Source organism: Podarcis tiliguerta (assembly GCF_965153285.1).
Source record: "Podarcis tiliguerta genome assembly, chromosome: 18".
Classification (NCBI taxonomy): domain Eukaryota; kingdom Metazoa; phylum Chordata; class Lepidosauria; order Squamata; family Lacertidae; genus Podarcis; species Podarcis tiliguerta.
This window is the reverse complement of record NC_139551.1, coordinates 11,823,940-11,843,731: the sequence shown is the minus strand read 5'-3', so window position 1 is coordinate 11,843,731 and position 19,792 is coordinate 11,823,940. Positions and strand designations below refer to the sequence as shown.

General features: G+C 49.3%; 1 protein-coding gene across 2 annotated transcripts in view; it reads left to right on the top strand.

Moving 5' to 3' along the window:
- Window positions 1-3,887, top strand: part of SHD (Src homology 2 domain containing transforming protein D) — a 32,834-nt gene extending 28,947 nt beyond the window's left edge. For both annotated transcript variants that reach the window (XM_083421748.1, XM_083421749.1), the window contains one exon: window positions 923-3,887. In XM_083421748.1, coding sequence (XP_083277874.1) covers window positions 923-1,109 — 187 coding nt within the window. In that variant the 3' untranslated portion in view covers window positions 1,110-3,887. The remainder of the gene's footprint in view (window positions 1-922) is intronic.
- Window positions 3,888-19,792: the final 15,905 nt, after the last annotated feature.

The following is a 19,792-nucleotide window of genomic DNA, read 5'->3' as shown; positions in this document are numbered from 1 at the left end:
TGTGTTTCATCTCGCCACGCGCATAGACGTCATATGCACACATAGATCGGTCACCTTGAGCCAAGGGCAGCCTCTCTGCTGAACCAACCTTGTTGTAAAGGAAAAATGTGTGAGGGAAGGGATTGTGTACAACAGCTTCTACAGATAAATGGAATTAAATAAAATTTTAGTGGTAAGCTGACTTGAGTCCCTGTCAGGGAAAAAGTTAGGATTAGAATAGAATAGAATAGAATAGAATAGATCCTTTTGAACTCTGTGCGAATGAGTAAAAATACTTTGGACTGCAGTGTACGGCTGCGCAGTCTTGACCCTGTTACCTTGGAGTAAGCTCCATTGAATGCAGTGGGACTTCTGATAGACAATTTATAATAAACGGATAAACACGCCACATGTTTCCTAATAAATGGTTGGTTGCTGACGCATTGCCATTTAAGAATTTAAAGTGGTTTGGTGAAATTTTCCTTCAGAATTATAGGAAAGGCCTTGTGTACCAACTTCACCATTTCTTTTATTTGGTGTAGGTGCCTTATTTTCCGTGTAAACAGGACTCTTGTTTCTGCACACACACACAAAACACTTTTAATTGTTCTCCAAGATGTGGAGGGGAGGAAAAATGAAAAGCGGGACATTCTGGGATCAAATCAGAAACTGGGATGGCTCCTGGAGTTCCAGGACTGTCTCTGGAAAATCAGGACACTTGGAGGGTATTTTCAGGTAGACATTGGGGGGGGGGGTCTGAGCAAAGCAGCTTCCTATGGGAATGAAAGCAGGACAGCTCTGGAAACAACTTGGCTGTGTTTTCTTTCTTAGCTTCCTCCTCCAACACCCCCTGTGAAATTAAACCCAAGATCCTCAGCTGCTGGGCGCTGTGAGTGTGGGATGCAGACTCTGACCCCCCCCCCTTTCTCTCTCTCTCTGGCAGGAGCAGCCAAGGCTTCATGCACATGAAATTCACCCGGACGAAGGAGAACAAGTATGTCCTGGGCCAGAACAGCGCCCCCTTCGACAGCGTCCCCGAAGTCATCCATTTCTACACGGCTCAAGAGCTGCCCGTCAAAGGTGCTGAGCACCTCTCCTTGCTGTATCCAGTTGCCGTTCAGACTCTCTGAAAAGGACTCTGGCCGCTGGCCGCTGTGGGAGCAAAGGGGATGCTCTTTTATTCTTTCTTTTTCATTTGATCCAAAGAGACTTGGCGTGTTGAATGTCTGGAGTGCAGAACTTCGGGAAGAGAGGGACACCCTTTGAACCCTCCTGCTTCTAAGTAAGAACAATGGACAGTCTGCCGCCCGGCCACCTGCCCTCCTTCCACAACCGTCTCCAGCAGTGGGGAAGGGTGTCCTGGGGTGACCTGCCCTTCCCCACACTTGCTGGGTACCCTCTGGCCTTGCTTATCTCTGTCTCAGTTTGCTGGGTTCTGAGCCAGGAGGCCCCGTTTGGAGGCTGCCCCCAGAGCCTGCTCTCCGTTTTGTTTCCCATTTCAGCCTCACAGCAAGGTCCACCCTGCTGATCCTGCTTTCAGGGAGAGGGGAGAATGAGCCTTCAGAGATCTCAGAATGTATCTTGCTTTCCAGAGGCTCCCCGCTGTAGAATCACGCAATTGTAGACTCACACAATTGTAGAGTTGGACCCCTGCAACACAGGAATCGCAGCTCATGTTTTCCTGAATTACTCAAAGCAGCCAGAATTGGGGGGGGGGGGGCCGTTCCTGCACCCAGGGTTTGTTATTTGCCTCCACCTGGCAGCAGGCTCAGACTCCTGCAATATTTCCAGTTTGTACGATTGTCCCACCCAAAAAGCAATGTCCTCTTACCCTGCAACGTTTAGTGTGCCCAATTGTTGTTGGCATTCCCAGTGCATCACATGGCTTGATTGATTTGGGAAGGACATCAGAAGCCATCTCACCCAGCCCCCCAGCAAGGCAGGAAATGGGTTGCTGCAGCAACCTTGGCAGTTTGGCCTCTGCTTAAAAAGCTTTTTGAGAAGGAGCCTCTTTCTGTCCTCTTGGTTCAGGATCTCCCTCAAGGACCAGAGTCGCTCCATCCTCTCTCTGCAACAAGCTCTTGCAGCAAAAGCAAAACACAGAGTCTGGTGGCACCTTAGGCGGCTGACAAATTTATCATGGCACAAAGCTTTCTCTTTGTCAGATGCATTAAGGGGAATCTTACTTGGCAGGCAGATAAAGGCGGAAATTCAATTCAATTCAATAGAAGTTTATTGTTCTTGCCAAAGGCCATGACAAACCCACAGCAAGAGTACCAATAAAAGAACACGAATCATTCGCCCATAATATAAGAGACACCAACAAACTCAAATCCAGCTTGTGTTCAAATTAAACCTCTGAATCACCATAATTTATAGCCTTTACATCTCTTTTTCCTGATTCCCCCCCCAACAGTCTGTACATAGAGGGGCGCTCTCTGTGTTATGAGGCCAGTATTGTCACTCAAAAGAAACCAGACCATTTCTGCCTGGGTGTGTCCGCTTGCTTTTGTGAAGAAAGCTTTCAGAAAGTCATGAACATCAGCAGACCTTTTATTGGCATCACATCCAAACATCCAAAACAAATCACTACAGAATTACCACTTCCCCAGTGGCGCAAAACATTTGCTAAAAGAAAGGAGGCAGAGCAGTCTATCGTCACATCTCCAGGTCTCCAGGGAGATCAGACGTCTGCAGCGTATTTCGACGACAAAAAACCAAATAGAGATATTTAGCCACTAGCTTGGTGAGCTCCTGATCATTCCACAGTAATAGAAAATGTATGACCTCCAACTCTGGGTTCCATTTGGGGATGCAGAGTTGATCTAGAAATTGCTGGCGGAGATCAGCATATAGTTTACAATTGAGAACCGTGTGTGTGAGGGTTTCCACCAGGTGGTCTTCACCTGGGCAAGTTCTTTCTCCTTCCACCCTGCCTGAGAATCTTCCCCAAAGGAGGTTTGATGGATGTGAATTAAACCTGGCCAGCGAAAATGCCCTTCTTGAAAATGCTCTTTTTTCTTTCTCTGCAGAAAGTGATCTCTTGGGTCTCTCTATAAGGGGCAGGCTAGCAGATGGGGAATGATGCCTTCCACCTGAGGCTGACCACAAACCCAGGGTTTGTCTGCATGTGGGACCTGCTGTAGCAGCCATCCCAGACTGCAGTGGTCATCATTTGGACTTTCTCAAGGAAGCTGGCAAGAGTTTGATCACATAACCAGCTCTAAAATGCTCTGTTCTCAAGGGGTGTGTGTGTTTGTATGTGTGTGTGTGTGTGTGTGTGTGTGTGTGTGTGTGTTTCTAATTCCTTGTGAATTTGGCAAGGAAACATCCCCAAGAAACAGTCACCGATAGCACAGGTAGTGTGGCATTGGTAAGCTAATGGACACCATTTGCTAATTAACACAAAATGCTAATCAACATTTTTATTTAACTCAAAGTCATGGCATGCTATATGGTTCCTTTGATGTTCCTTTGTTCTATATAATGGGCAACCTTGAGGGCCGTTTCAGAGTCCTCTCTGCTTGATGGATCTTGCCAGTTCTTTTTTCTGGCAGTACCAACTTTTCCCCTAGAGTAAAAGCACTGGCTGTTGCCATTTCTGCTGCCGGATCAGGGCTCATTTGCTCTTTTGCATCGGGACTGAGCCGCCTTGCCCACGGAGAAGGCAGAAAGTGGGCATTGGACAAAGTGGGCTTGACTCCACGAAAGCTTGCGCCATGATGCATTTGTTAGTCGTCCAGGTGCCACAAGACCCTTTGATCGCTTTTGCTTCAAACAGAGTAAGATGGTGATTGGATTGCCTCGTAATTGTTGCTACTCCAGGATAATGGAGCAGGAAAGAGCAGGAAGCTTTCAATGCAATGAAGGGGGTGTGAGACGCCTTTCCTCTTCCTCATGGTGCAGGGGAGATGGGCATGCAGGCAGCACAAGAGCTGTTTGTGGCCCAGGACTGAGGCTTCTCCCGTCCCAGGCTGGGCGCTTGTCGTCTCCCTCCCTTCCAAGCTATTTTTGCCATCTTTGTTCCATGTTTCCTTGGGCATCTCGTGGGGGGAGGGGGCTGTTCCCTCTGTCTGTCCTGTGTTCTGGTGCAATATATCTCCTCCCTTCCTCTTCACCACGATGGTGTTGCCTTTGCATTAAACTCCTCCACCCGCACGGCCCTGTCTGTCCCTTCTTCTTCACTGAGAGGGCCTCTTTTCCTGTGAGGAGGGGAATGGAGCCCAGGGTGGGGGCAGCCACTTTCCATGCAGAGGGTCCCCAGGTGAGCCTCTGGTCTTTCCAGCTAACAAGGATCCGTTGGCAGGGGGTGTGGAAGTCCTCCTCTCTGCTTGAGACCCTGGGGAGCTGCTGCCAGCCAGAGCAGGCAGGACTGAGGGGGTGCACAAATAGTTGCCCTGGGGTGAGGCATAGATAGCTCAGCAGTTTGTGCATGCAGACTGTACATCTGCACTGTCCATTGAAAGCACTTTAAACAGTCCTGGCTTCGCTCAGAGAATCCTGGGAACCACAGTTTGCTAAGAGTGTTGAGAATGGTTAGGAGACCTCTTCCCAGAGCTACAGTTCCCAGAGCTCCCTGGGAAGAGAGACTGGCTGTTAAACCACACTGGGAATTGCAGTAGTGCCTTTAACAAACTGCAGTTCAAAGCAACTAGCAGTTGTAAAATTAAAGCAAGCAAGCAAACAAACAAACCCAGAGACGTACTGTACATCCATGCTCCATGCAGCATTGATATCTGGTGCTTCAGTGACCCTGGGCAGACCCAGTGCACATTTAAAGCACATGACGTCCCCCAAAGCATCCCAGGAGCTGTAGTTTAGACCTCGCAGAGCTCTAATTCTCAGAGCCTGTAACAAACTACAGTTCCCCAGATTATTTGGGAGAGATGACAAGTGCATTGGATGTGCTTTAAGTGTGTGGTGGGGTTTTTTGGCGTCAATCCTCTGCCTGCCTACCAGATTCTGGGGATTTCAGAGTGAGGTGGGGATATTCCCATCATGCCTTGGTCCTTCTGGGTAAGTTCTATTCAGAGCTAAGTGGACTTCTGAGCCAATTCTTAAAAAGAAACAGTCATTTTGATGTCTCTGGCTCTGGCTTTTTATGTTTAGAAAACCTCTTTCTTTCAGCTTTTTAAGGAGGAACCAGGTTGGTTGGTTGATTGACTGATTTTACTTATATTCTGCTTTCCCAGAATGAGCTGAGCTCAAAGAGGCTCACAGCAAACACTCAAAACATCCAAGTTGAGAGCACTGGAAATACAAATGTACAAAATGAAGAGCCTGCCAGTGAATCTACAAACAACAAAAACCAACGATTTAGCAAACGCAGAACAAATTCAGTATTATAAAAATAAAAGGTACACCAATGCAAAGCAAAAATGACAATAAAGCCAGTTCATCCCAGCTTCAGGAACCACGGATTTAACTGCAGTTGGTGCGGGGGGGGGGGCAGTGAATGCATGTACAATAATTTCTACGCCGTCTGCAGCTCCCTTTTGGCATCTGAAACAGGTGCTGCGTTACTGGAACAAATCCCTGACCGCAGTTGGCAAAACAAAAAGGAGGATAATGTGCCAGCTGTGCCAAGCACACCCCACTTTTACCCAAGACCAGCTGTTTGCCTCACCTCCACGTCTCTCCCCCCCCCCTGCAATTCAGCCGGTCTCCATCCCATCGCCTGGAGGACCCTCGTCTCCATAGAAACCAGAGCATTGCGCCAAGAAGGCTTCCTGTCACTTCAAGGTGAAAAGAGGCAGAGATCAGAATTATGGCCCCCTGGATGGCCCTTCGGTGGCTGCAACTGCGAAAGCGGCTTCTTGCTTATATGGGGAGTCGGGGGGGGGCTGCCTGGGCACCCAGCCTATTATTTCACCTCACCCCACCCTTCACCCCAAAACCCGTTTTGCAAAATGTGGTGTCCCCCCCCCCCCCCGCGGCAAGCAACAAAATTCTGCCACTTCCTACTAGCCTCTAGGCTGGGAGAAAAGCGCTGTCACTGGACAGAGCCAAGGCCTAGTCTTAGTTATTGCATTTAGAGAATCACAGAATTGTGAGTTGAAAGGGTTCCCCAAGGGTCATCTAGCTCAACCCCCAGACAGGCGGCCAGCAGACCTCTGTTTAAAAATCTCTGCCTCACCCTTTTCTCCGAGGAGCTCAAGGTAACATGTGACGCCGTTCTCCCCTTATTTCATCCCCAAAGCAAAGGTGGTCAGAAAGGCATCCCGGCGACATTGCTATAACGTTTTGCACTCCACGTGGGTTCCAGCACTCGCAACTGACAATAGTGCAGTATTGTTTATTTTATTATTGCATTTATTGCATTTATTCCCCATCTTTGTCTCAAGGTGGGATACGCTGGTTCTCATTTAACCCTCACAACAACCCTGCGAGGGCGGTGAGGCTGAGAGGCAGGGGTCAGTCCCACACTGGCTCTGTATTAGGACTGTATTTTATATATCTTTAAATCTCAATTTTTTCTCCCCAAAGCTCAAGATGGTGTTCAGGGTTTTCTCCCTCCTCACCAGATATCAGAGCCTCTCTCATGACGCCGCTTGTACGAAAAGGACCAGAGAGGAGGGAGGAATAGTGTTTAAGTGACCTCCTGTCTGACCAGAATCCCCAGGTCACCAGAAATGTCAAAGAAAGCAAAAGGTGGCCCGGCTCCCCAAATAGTCATACTCTGACACAGCTCACAGTCAAATTCTTCTATTTTAAAAAAACTTATAATGGACTTTATATTTCCTCAGATACATATTTTAAATCTATTTAAATTAGTATATTGATTGTTAAATTTCACCGTTTTAATGTTTATGTAAAAATTATGCTGAGTTTTACTATGCTGGCTGTTTAGCTGTCATAATAAACATGCATTCATTCTCCCTCCTCACTGAATCCCCACAACAACCCTGCGAGCTGGGCAGGATTTGAACCCTGGTCCCTCCCAGGTCCTAGTCTGACCCTCTCTGCACACTGGCGAGAGCGCCATTAGGCATGTGCAGAGTGCATCCTGCCCACCCCCAGGACTAAACACAGCTCTCTGCCCTGGAACGGAGGGTAAGAAGAAATGCCTCTTAAAATATGAAATAAATGGTAACCAGCTGCAGGCACCAGACCAAGGCGGGGAGAGTCAGCAGAAGAAAAGGCCAGGCCAAGTTTACGTCTCTCTTGAGACTCGGCTAAGTGGGAGGGACAGCGCCAGAGGCAGCCCCATTGATCTGCTAGGGCAAGAAAACCACTTTCCATAAGTCCAGGCAGCCTGACTCAGCCCTTTTCCTGGTCTGGATGCCTGGACGGTAAGGGAGAACTGGGGGTGGGTGGGCAGGTCGGGGCTGCGGGCGGAAGCCCAGGGGAGAGGCAGCGTGGCGCAGTGGTTGGAGCATTGGACTGGGACCTGGGAGACCGAGGTTTAGAGCCCCACTCCAGCTTGCGGGTGAAGCTCAGCCAAACCTAGACCACAGGGCTGTTGCTACTTTCATTGTTACTACTGTTGTTGTTGTTGTTGTTGTTATTAAATTAGTACACCACCCTACTACACCTGTAGATCTCAGGGTGGTGCACAACATAAAATTGCGGTTGTTGGTACTGTGAGGATTACGAGAGAGCAAGAACCTTTGAGCTCCCTGGAGAAAAAGATGAGCTGCAAACACAATAAATAAGCAATAATAAACCAAAGAGGGAAAGCCCAAAATTCTAGCTGGAGGAAGAGGAACGTGCTCGGTTGTGTTGTATTTCTTACATAAAAATAATAGTATCAACAAGAACACCAAATAGTAATCATAACAGTAATGATTAATTGAATGATTACTTGCCCTTCACTAGCAGGGCCCAGGGCAGGTTGTGTTGATTTAAAATTCAGAATTAAAAGCAGTTAAGACAGAGAACACTCACAGGAATTAGGTGAGACCTGAAGACACACAAACCTACTTTGACCCATTGTGCCGGGTTTCTTGCAGAGAGCTAAGCCCCACGTGATCAAATACTCTGCTCCATGATATTGCTGATCAATCAATCAATCATATTGATTTTCTGGCCTTTTCCTCTCCAAGGAGCTCCGGGGGGGGGGCAGGGTTCGCCCCCATCCGCCTCATTTATTCCCCACAACACCCTGCAAGGCAGGTGAAGGCCCAGAGGCAAGGAGCAGGGCTGCAAAAGCCATTTTTATTTACTTTAAGCCTTGGTGAGAGCGAAAGGAAGATGGTCCTTGCCCTCCGATTTAAATCTTTAAAAAGACATGGCACAAAAGGAGGATAGAATAGGAGGGAGGAGAAAATAATCAAACTTGGGCAGCAGGTTTTTGACTCGGGGGACAGACTTTGGTAATATGGTGCCCTGAGCGAGGGCAAAATTTATTATTTTCATATTAATTCTTTTTGGTGCAGTCACTGTTTTTCTGACCAGGACCTAACTTTGAGTAGGTACCCGTATAAATATAGGTGGTGGTGTTATTTTGCACCCCCTCAGCTCGGTGCCCTGTGCAGAAGAACCCCCCCCCTGCCCTAAATCCAGTGCTGCTTGACTCCCAAGTTCCTCCCCCTGCTGGCCCCTTGCAGCACTCTGAGCTAAGAACCGGCCCCCGAGTTTGCTTCTTTCCTCCTCCCTCCTGCTCCGTTTTCCTTTAGCGTGGTGCCTTTTTGGATCTACGCCTGAGGACAGGGGCGCAGCGAGTGCCCTGCATCCTTTCCCTTCCCTCATTATGGTGGGCTTTGGGGTGAAGGGCTTCCCGCAAAGATTTCCCCCCTGCCCAATTCAGGAGGCAGGGAAGTGGGGGCTGCAGAGCGACCACCACCTCTTCCTCCTCCTGCTGCTGCCATCAAGGAGGCATCTGTTAGCCCCCTGCGCCCCCCACACCTGCTCACCTCCCTCGGCCACCCCAAGGTGCCCCCCGTGACCTCCCTCCGGTCGCCTCGGGTCGGCTAATTGGAGCTGAAAAGGCCCCCACCGGCCCCAGCGCCAGGACAGAGGGCTCTAGCCCAGCGCCCTGCCTGCGAGGAGGCGGCCGAGGCCCAGCTGCCTGATCCATTATTAATCCAACATGCTCCAGCACTTCTCTGGGCTGAATTATTGATAGGCTGGGGGGGCTCATCTGTCTGTAACAATTAGCCTTTTTCGGCTCACAAGTCTTGCAGGGGGGTCTCCTAGGGCTCTTCCCCCTCCCCTCCCTTTCCTCCCATCCTTCGCAGAATCCTCTCCAATCGCCTCCTACATTCTCTGCTCTCTCTCTCTCTTATTCTGGTACCTAAAATTTCTTCTCATCTTTGCAAATTTATTCATTTGCTTATTTCACCCAGCAATCGCATACGAAGCAGAGGGAACAATTATAATAAGCGATGAAAACGGAAAGGTGGAAAACAACGGCGCCTAAATTTCTGATCCAAAAAGCAAGTTAACCAATAAGCAACCCAAGAACACCATCTGGCCTTTTTAAAATCCCTTTGCACGTGGGGCCTGAGCTCTCTGTCACTTGGTTTGTTTTTTTAAAATAGCAATTATGGTCAGATGTAGATTTACCGTTCAATCCAATCGCTGTGTTGCAACGAGGCCAGCTCTGAGATTTATCTTTTTTTTTTTTTTGCTGTGCGTTTTCTTATTTTTAAATATCCTGCTTGATCGTTAAAAACCTCTCAGTGGTTTGCGGGGTGGGGATAGAAAATGCAAACAATACTACAACCGGCGATAAAAGACAAAGTTAAAAAGAGGTTTGGTTGGGGGGGGGGTAATTTTTTTTAAAGCAAAATACGAATGGTGTTCCGGGGGGCAAATGGGCAGAATCAGAAGCAAAGGGGGGCAGAGAAATGACTGTGTGGTTTCATTTCTGCAGCAGCCTAGTTTCTGCCCCCACCCACAGCTCTGTCCTCCACCAAGGACACATTGCACCCAGGTGGAAATATTTGGGGTGTGATGCAGCCTGGAGAGAGTCCTGGGCTGCTAGTGGAAAGTGCCTCTGAGCATGTACGAACAGAGAGAGAGGCTGGATGTCTGCAGTGGGACAGGAATAAATCACACAGAGTAAGTTAAGTTAATTATTTACTAGAAGAAATGGTATGCACCCAAGTGTGAGGCCTAATGAGCACAGGAACTCTTTTTGGCAGTTGTGGAGACCAAAGGTCCCAGACTCCTCACAAGGGACCAAATAATTTGCTGACCAAATAATTTGCCCGTCTGTGTACACAGAAAATAGTAGATCAAATCAAAAGGAAAAACAGGGAGATCTACACTGCTTGTTGCAATGCACCCCTGATTATTATAGCTCTATAACAACAACAACAACAACAACAACAACAACAACAACAACAACTTATTTATACCCCGCCCTCCCCGGCCAGAGCCAGGCTCAGGGCGGCCAACACCAATAAAATCACAGTAAAAACATAATGGGGGGGGGGGGACCAATTTAAAATACAGGTTAAAATGCAATTTAAAATGCAGCCTCATTTGAAAAGTAGCCCGCAGATCAAAACTGTAAGGGGAGGGAAACATAAGGGCCAGACTGAGTCCAGACCAAAGGCCAGGCGGAACAGCTCTATCTTGCAGGCCCTGCGGAAAAATGTCAAGTCCCACAAGGCCCTAGTCTCTTGGGACAGAGCGTTCCACCAGGTTGGGGCCAGTACTGAAAAGGCCCTGACCCTAGTTGAGACCAATCTAACCTCCTTGAGGCTCAGGACCTCCCAAGTGTTGTTATTTGTGGACCTTAAGGTCCTCCGCGGGGCATACCAGGAGATACTGATGGACTCCAATTCCCATCATCCCTCTGGGCGGTCCCGTAGGTACGAGGGTCCTAGGATTCTTAGCATCATAGGATCGTAGAATCAGAGAGTTGGAAGGGACCCCAACCCCCTGCAATGCAGGAATCTCAACTAAAGTATCCATGGCAGACAGCCATCCAAACTCTGCTTAAAAACCTCAACATCCTTTTATTGCGGCACCCAAAACTGGACTCAGTATAATCTTAGAAGTTTAGTATTTTGAATGCTTAAGCTGAGAAGGGGGTGTGCCTGTGAGGGCATGAAGGAACTCTGCACTCCCGTTCAGAAGCACTCTTGCCTCTGACGATGTGCAAACCTCAGCAATCCCAAGTTGAATTCTTCATAACGTGTTCGGGAGTTCAGTGCAAAGGACCCCTGGAATGGAAGCGGAGACCGCCTCCAACACTTCTTCGTTGCTTTTCAAAAGAGAAAAGGATGACTGGGCTGGTGAGAGCCTGCTCTCGGCTTGCCAATTCCCATCGCGGAGGGTTCTGCTCAGGCACGTCTTAAAACTGCCACCTCCTTTGGTGGAGAAGATGGTGCCAGAGCCCAGCAGGAGGTGGGGGGAAGGAGGATGGGATGACAGAGAGATTTGTTGGAGAGAGAGAAGAGCGAAAAGAATTAATCATGCAAAAACTGGCATCTGTTTGGGGCCTCTGGGGGGGCTGTGAGGAAATGTCTCTGCAGGGGGCCTTTGAAAGCAATTCATTAACTGGGAAGCCAAAGTCCCCTTTTGCTCAGATTTCATTTTTAAGGGAAGGGGGGGGGGGGAGAAGGGACCCCTCCTCCATCGCGCCAATTTTTCCATTCCGATCTGTTAGCAAATCAAAGGGATGGGGCTGTAATCATCTGATGTAGGAACTGCAATGAAGGATAAAGGGGTGGGGAGGGGGGGGTTGGCATTGTCAGAAACACAAAACGCCATCCGACCCCTCCTGGGACTCAATCTGCTATTGAGCAGCTGGTCTAATCAAAATTGTCATGAAAGTGGCGTTTGAAGCTGATATATACGTTTCGTTCTGAAGGAAACGGCCCTTCAGAGTCTTTGATGGCTGGTAGGGTCTGGAAACAATTTCTGCAACTGAGTGTGTGCGCTGCTTAATTTGTTCCAAACCTCATCAAGCCTCTGAGAGGGAACCCTTTGCAGAATTCAGGGGGGAGTGTGTGCAGATTTGTGGGAGAGCGAGATTCTGCGCAAAGGTGAAAGCCTGGCCACCTTCTCTCAGGGCAGCTGTGGAAAAGTCAAATTCCATACAAAATTAGGAAAGGAATGGAAAATAAAGCTGTCAGTGCCATTCATGTTGTTATACAAATCTCCAGTGAGGCTGCGTACAGTTCTGGAGGCCTCACCTCAAAAGGGATATTTTTGTGCTGGAAAGGGGTCAGAAAAGGGTGGCCAGGAGGGTCCATGGGGTGGAGCCCCTCCCTCAGGAGAAAAGGTTGCAGCAGTTGGGACTTTATGGAAATGGTGTGAAAGAGGCAACATGATAGGAGTTTGCACAGCGTGGGGAAAGTGAAGAGAGAAAGGGGTTTCTTGGGCATCCAAGGACCTGAATGCTGGAAGGGTCAGGGCAGATAAAATAAAACCCTTCTTCACACAGTGCATAGTCAAACGATGACATTTGCTCCCTCAGGAGACAGTGGTGGCCCCCAACGTGGTTGGCCTAAAAAGAGGTTTGGCTCAATCGTTGGTCCTCTTGGCTGCTGGCAGGAGGGGAGAGTCCTGCTCTGGGGCTCAAATCTGCTGGGGGGCTCCCAATGGAGCATCTGGCTGGCCCCTGTGAGAACACGATGCTGGACTAAATGGACCATTGGCCGGATCCAGCAGAGCTTTTTCTCCTTGAACCCGAGGAGGAGGTGCACCCGTTGATATTAATCAGCAACTGGTTCTGGCGATGACTGCAACGCCCCGTTCCCAAATGGCCTCCTTTACACAACCTTGAATTCACATATGAAACTGACAGCCACAAGGTGTGGTGGGAACCAGAAGCGAGAGAGAGAGAGACTCAAGGAAAAGGAGATGGGGAGGGAAGAGGAAAAAAGCAAATTCAGACCTCAATTCCTAAATAGTTATAACAACAACCAGCTGTTTTAGAAACAGTTTGGGGTCAGGAGGTGCCTGGTGGAGCTGGTCTTTTGGTAGATCTGGTGGCATTTCTCCCACTGCACAGCCTGATGGAAGAGCAGTTGAGGCAGAGCGTGATGGAGCTGCGGATTGTGCTGCCCTCTACACGCCTTGAGCCCAGCGGGGCAGAACTTCACCATCGTAGGCTTTTGCATACTTGACTTTGTTCTGCAAGGTGCTTTCTTAAAGCAAAAAACCACCTACCATTCCACTTCCAGGCTCAGTTGGGCCTCAGTCGGCTCTGACAGCTGAGCGCTCTCCCAAACCAAGAGCTTGAGAAACACAGGAGCTCCCTTGCGCCAAGCCAGGCCATTCGGCCATCTAGCGTAGCATTGCCCACACTGACTGGCAGCAGGTATCTGGGATTTCAGGCCGTTCTCTCTGCCAGCTCCAACAGGAGATGCTGTCGGGGACTGAACGTGGGATCTTCTGCATGGATAACATGTTCTCAAGCTCTGGGGCTGCCACGTCAGGAGCACCCCAGACTTTGAAGTTTTAGGGCCCAAACCTGAGACCAAGGTGTGGCCCCTGGTGATGTGACTGAGGGGTGCTCCACCAGAGATGGGCACTTGCAACCCTCTCCTCCTCTTGAGCCCAGCCCAAATCTTTTTCTTCCTCTGCACTCCCTCCTGCCACAAAGCCCGGGAGATGGAGGTTAATTGGGAGGAGGAAAGCAGCGGCAGAGGAAGCCGATTGGGTGCCTGGGGCAGCGGGCAGGGCCTGCTGGCCATGGGGCAGGGCCAGCCACCCGTGAGGCGGGGCCAGCCGGGGCAGGACACTCCATGGGGCCTTCAGGAGTCTGCCTGCCTTCTCCTCCTCCTCAGCCGCCCTACAGCTGAGGGGGAGGCAGCAGGGGGGGCGTTTGGACAGCTGCGCGCACCTGAGCCACTGCCTCTCTCCCAGGAGAGACATGTGGCTCGGGTGCCCTGCAGGCCCCACGGTGAGTACCGCCTGGCATTTTGTCACCCCCCAGTGGTGACACCCGGGGCGGCCAGCCCCCTACCACACACCCCTTCCTCTGCCACTGAAGGCCAGAGGGGAGGAGGGCTCCTGAGAGTCAATGAAATAATTTGCAGCTGGATCCTGCAAAGATGAATGATAAACTTTTTTTGAAGGCACTCTCTCCTCCACCTGGAGATTCAATTCCACCATCACCTGGGGGGAGCCAGGCAAACCTAGAGACTTCAGGTCAGCCCTGGAGGTCTGGCTGCTCCCTTAAAAATAAAGTAAGATTCTAGACCTTATAGATCTGAATTAAGCAACCTATTTAAAGGGAGACCAAGAGGGGGTCCAACAGTCCAGAAGGTGGTTTCTGCATGTGCTGTAGAGGGAAATGAGGGGCAGGTGAGGCTCATCCACCTGGGAAGGGAACCCATCAGCCAGGAGGAAAACTCTGGTCCTCAACCTCCACTACCTTGCAGGACAAGGAAAGGCTCAGGGTAACCCCTACACAAACCCACAAGTCTTCGAGGCACTTGGGTGGTGACTTGGATGGTTACGTGGGAGCCGGTTGAAGTTAAATCCTTCAAAGACAGAGGTCCTCTGGCTGGGACAGGACGATATGGGATTGGGGGGGCAACTCCCATCTCTTGCGGGGGGCGCAATTAGTGCCAGCATCGTCCGTTAAGAGTTTGGGTGTAATCTTCGGCACCTCCCTTTCCATGGAGGCGCAGATTGCAGCTACAACAAAGGCGGCATTTTTCCATCTCCGCCAAGCTAAGCAGTTGGCTCCTTATCTCTCTCGCCCTGACCTAGCCACTGTGATCCACGCGACGGTCACCTCCAGACTGGATTATTGTAACTCGCTCTACGTGGGGCTGCCCTTGAGACTGACCCAGAAACTCCAGCGGGTGCAGAATGCCGTGGCAAGACTCCTTATGGGGTCCTCGCTGTGAGATCACATTCACCCGGTGCTATACCAGCTGCACTGGCTCCCGGTGGAGTACAGGATCAGGTTTAAGGTGCTGGTTTTTTAACCTTTAAAGCCCTATACGGCTTAGGCGCCTCGTACCTACGGGACCGCCTCTCCTGGTATGCCCCACAGAGGAACCTACGGTCTGCAAATAAAATCATCCTGAAGGTCCCAGGCCACAGGGAGGTTAGGCTGGCCTCAACCAGAGCCAGGGCTTTTTTGGCCGTGGCTCCGTTCTGGTGGAACGCTCTGTCACAAGAGACTAGGGCCCTGCGGGACTTGACATCGTTCCGCAGGGCCTGCAAGACACAGCTGTTCCACCAGGCCTTTGGTCAGGGCACAGCTTGACTCCCTCCTTTGGCAACAGAACTTTAGCCTAATGGTTGCCATCAATTGAGTTGAATTAATTTTATAATGAAATGATTTTAGAATGTTGTACTATTTTATTGTTGTTAGCCGCCCTGAGCCCGGCTTCGGCTGGGGAGGGCGGGATATAAATAAAAATTATTATTATTATTATTATTATTATTATTATTATTATTATTATTATTATTTGCACACCTCCTTCCAGCAACTCCTGCAGCCAAGCTTGGACCACCTCAGTGAGGTAGAGATCTTGTCCTCTGGGCAGCCCAGGACCTCCAGACACGCTGCCCAGGCTTGCGCCCTGGAGAGGTCACTTTGGTGCTGCAAACGCAGCACTTTGACTTCACCCCAGAGGCGCACTCCATTTCCTCTCAAGACAGACAGGTGCCAACATTTAATACCTGAAGGAGCGTCTCCACCCCCATCGTTCAGCCTGGACACTGAGGTCCAGCTCCAAGGGCCTTTTCGCGGTTCCCTCACTGCGAGAAGCAAAGCTACAGGGAACCAGGCAGAGGGCCTTCTCGGTGGTGGCGCCTGCCCTGTGGTACGCCCTCCCATCAGATGTCAAAGAGCACAACAACTACCAGACTTTTAGAAGACATCTGAAGGCAGCCCTGTTTAGGGAAGCTTTTAATGTTTAACAGACTATTGTATTTTAATGTTTTGTTGGAAGCCACCCAGAGTGGCTGGGAAAACCCAGCCCGATGAGTGGGATATAAATAAAATAATAATAATAATAATAATAATAATAATAATAAAAAAAATAGGAAGTTGCCATATATCCCATCAGATATACAGTACTGTCTACACAGACTGGCAGCAGCTCTCCAGGGTTTCAGAAGAGGGCTCATGCTGTGGATTGAACCTGTGACCTCCTGCACACAAACAGATGCTCTGATCCCTGTCCCTATTGCTTCTCAGTCCTTTTCTGGGTTTGCCAACTTCCCTTGGGCCAGGGCGGTGGGATCTCTGCAGCAAGACAGCACTGGATCTCTCTCTCTCTCTCTCTTTGACAGCAGAGAGGCTAAGCTGCTATCTCCCCCAAGGCCCCTGAGACCTTCTCTCTGGAGTGGGAGTGTTGCAGCCCAGATGTAACAAATGGCATTTATGAAAAGCCAGAAGAGTCACCTGCATTCCCTGTTCATCAGAGATAACAGCAAAGTCTGCAAATCCCTTTGTCATTTGAGTTTCGGTTTCTCTCCTTGTCTGTCTCCCTGCCTGCAAACCTCCGCTTCTCTGACCTCACATCCCTCCCCCCAAACCCTGAAGCTAGATGTCACGCAAGCTCATAATGAAGTTTCCCCATTAATTACCACCATTAAGCATCCAATTAGTGTTTTAGAACCACTGGCAGGCAGGAGAAATGGGGTGGGGGGAGTTGGCACAGAAAAAGGGAGGGGGGGCACCACGAAAAAAAGCTTCTTTCATTCCGCAGCACAATGCACCAGCTTGTCATATCGCTCATCCCACCAGCCCCCAAACGCAGCTGGCAAGTTTTCAGCACAAGGAATCAGAAACTGATTGACATACAAGGAGACGGAAGCAGGACTGCTGTGGACCTGCCAGTGGCTGGCTCGAGAACTTTTCTTCCCAGGCTCTCCCTTGGAGCAGGTGTGGCAAATTAAAAGCAATGCACTCTGAGCATGTGCAGAGTGCCACTTCTTGCACATGGCCACTCGTGAATTGCCACAAACCTCCGACTCGTCTGGGTTTGGGAAACTGTTTCCAAGGGTCCGAAGACACCTTCAAGAGAGTGAGCCTGAAGACAAACTTGGAATGGTTCAAAGCTCAAACTGAAACCAACTTAATTCATGTTCCGTTAACTGGGCAGCCCTGGGAGCTCCATGCAGGTGTAGTTGAGAAGAGCCTGGCTGCTGGATCAGGCCTGGGGCCCCTCTAGTCCAGCCAACCAGGTGCCCCAATGGGAAGCCCTAAAAGCAGGATCCGACCCCCAGAGCTTCAAGCAACTGGGATTCAGAAGCCACTGAGATATGAAGACAATGCAGGAAAAGACGGCCAATGACTTATTAGGCCCATGACTCTTTATCCCATTATGAGTCATGGGGCCATGGAGACAGTGAGCGTGACCTTAACAGGGCTTTTTAAAAAGCTGCTATTTTGTTAATGTTAATATGACTTTTGCTGTAATTGTGACATTCAGCTTCGTTTTTGGTCGTTTTGTTAATAGTGATTTATAGGTTGTGATAGTTTTATTGATGATTTGTTAATTATTTTATACGAGTTATGCTGTATTGCTTTGTTTTGGTATGTTTTATGATGCTACTGTTATACACTGCTTGTAAGACGCTTGAGGTTCCTCTTTATGAAAAGCAGCATGGAAATGAAATCAATCAATGTAGTCATAGAATCATAGAACTGGAAGGGACCCCCAGGGTCATCTAGTCCAACCCCCTGCAATGCAGGGGTCTTTTGCTCGAACCCACAATCCTGAGATTAAGAATCTCAACCTCTAACAACTGAGATACCCATCACCCCAGATGCCCCAGTGAAAAACCCACAAGCAGGTCCTAAAGAGCAAGACTCTCCCCTTCTGTGGTTTCCAGCAACGGATATTCAGAATTCAGAAGCATCGCTGCCTCCAATTGTGGAGGCTGGGAGCCATTGACAGCCTTCTCTGAATTTGTCTTATCCTCTTTTAAAGCCATCGCTGCCTCTTGCAGGAGTGAGTTCCATAGTTTAACTTTGCACTGCTTGAAGAAGTCCTTTCATTTTTCTGCCCTAAATCTTTTTTTTATACATTTTTAATACGTTTTTTAAACATATCATTTCCAACAATCATATAACTTCTTATCTTATACAATATTTTAGACTTCCGTCAACACCTCTGATGATTTTCCGTTCTTTATCACTTATTTTGCATTTCTCTATTACTCTTAATTATCATTAACTAATAATTCTCCTCGTAGTCTTTCTTGCAGTGTTTCAAATAGTCCTCCTTCCAGAACTTCTTGCAGTCCTACTAGCATAATCTGTTGCCCTAAATCTTATTTTTGAAGCAATTCACTGGAAAACTGAACTGATTTGCTCCAAGCACCACACTCAGCCAACAGCTTTCTCTGCAGCTCAGATGCCGGTCCTCTCGCCAGCCCCTCAACCAGTTCTGCAATCGATTCGAGAGGTTTGAAAAATGAACGCCAAATGGTCCTCTAATCAAGATAAATGAAGCCTGAAGGCAGCCGCTGTCTCTTCTGGTTACACAGAGAAGCAAGAGCTCCCCTTGCAGAAGGAGGCTTGGGCGACCTTGGCTTGGAACGTCCTTTGGCATGAAAAACCCCTGCACCACAAGCAATGGAAGCAGACAGGCACTGCGGAAATGGCATCTGAACCACAGAGACCTGGGAACCCAGCTTTGTTCATTAATCATAGAATTGTTGGGGGGCCCCCAGGGCCATCCAGTCCAACCCCCTGCAATGCAGGAATCTCAACTAAAGCATTCCTGACAGACACCATCCAACCTCTGCGTAAAAACCTCCAAGGAAGGAGATTCCGCCACCTCTTGTGGGAGTCTGTTCCACAGTTTAACAGCTCTCAGTGCCAGAAAGTTTTTCCTGATGTTTAGTTGGAATTTTCTTTAACTTGAAGCCATTGATTCAGGCCCTGCCCTCCGGAGCAGGAGAAAACAAGCCTGCTTGTGACAGCCCTATCTGAAGATGGCTATCATATTTCCCCTCAGCCTCCTCTTTTCCGGGCTAAACATACCCAACTCCTTCAACCATTCCTCATAAGGCTTGCTTTTCACACCCTTGACCATCCTGGTCACCTTGTTCCAGTTTGTCAATATGCACCTTAAACTGAGGCGCCCAGAACTGGACACGGTATTCCAGGTGTGGTCTGACCGAGGCAGAAGGGTAAAGTACTACTACAGCAGGAAACTAATTCTGTGGATGCAGCCTAGAACGGCATTGGCTTGTCTGCTGCTGCATCACACTGCTGGCTGATGGTTTGCCCGTGGCATTTATATGACACCCAGGAACCCCCTGGCTGACTTAGGAGGCGTCAAAATCACCACGAAAGTCATTTGAAAATAGTGCCGTTTGAAAGAGCTTAAAAAATCCAGTTTTTGCAAATTCTGACCCAATTGGCCCCTCCTGGCCTGACATAGGAGGCTGCTTTCTACTGAGCTAGACAACTGGTGACCATTGGCCCATCAAGTTCAGTGTTGTTAACACGGACTGGCAGCAGCTTTTCAGGATTTACAAGCAGGATCCCGCCCTGCCCTATCCATGGATGTCAGGAATGGAACTGGGGACCTCCAGCATGCAAGGCAGATGTTCTGCTGTTGAGCTATTGCCCTCCCCACTCCACACAGCTGCCTGCAGTCCTTCCCTAACACCCTCTCAGGATCTCATGGCAATCCCTGCTCCCAATTCAGTCCCCACAACAACCCTGTGAGGTAGGTCAGGCTGAGAGCTGGTGACTGGTCCAAGGTCACCCAGGGAGCTTCAGGGCTGAGTGGGAATTTGAGCCTAGTCTTTCCTGGGTCCTAGTCCAACACTCTAACCACTGCACCACACTGCCCCCATGCCTCATCTGGGAATGGGACAGCCGTGTTAGCCATGATGACTCCTCCGCCTCAGCTGACTATAATCAGCCTGTTACCTTGAGCCTGGCAGTTGCACTAGTCAGTAGAGCATGAGATTCGTGGGT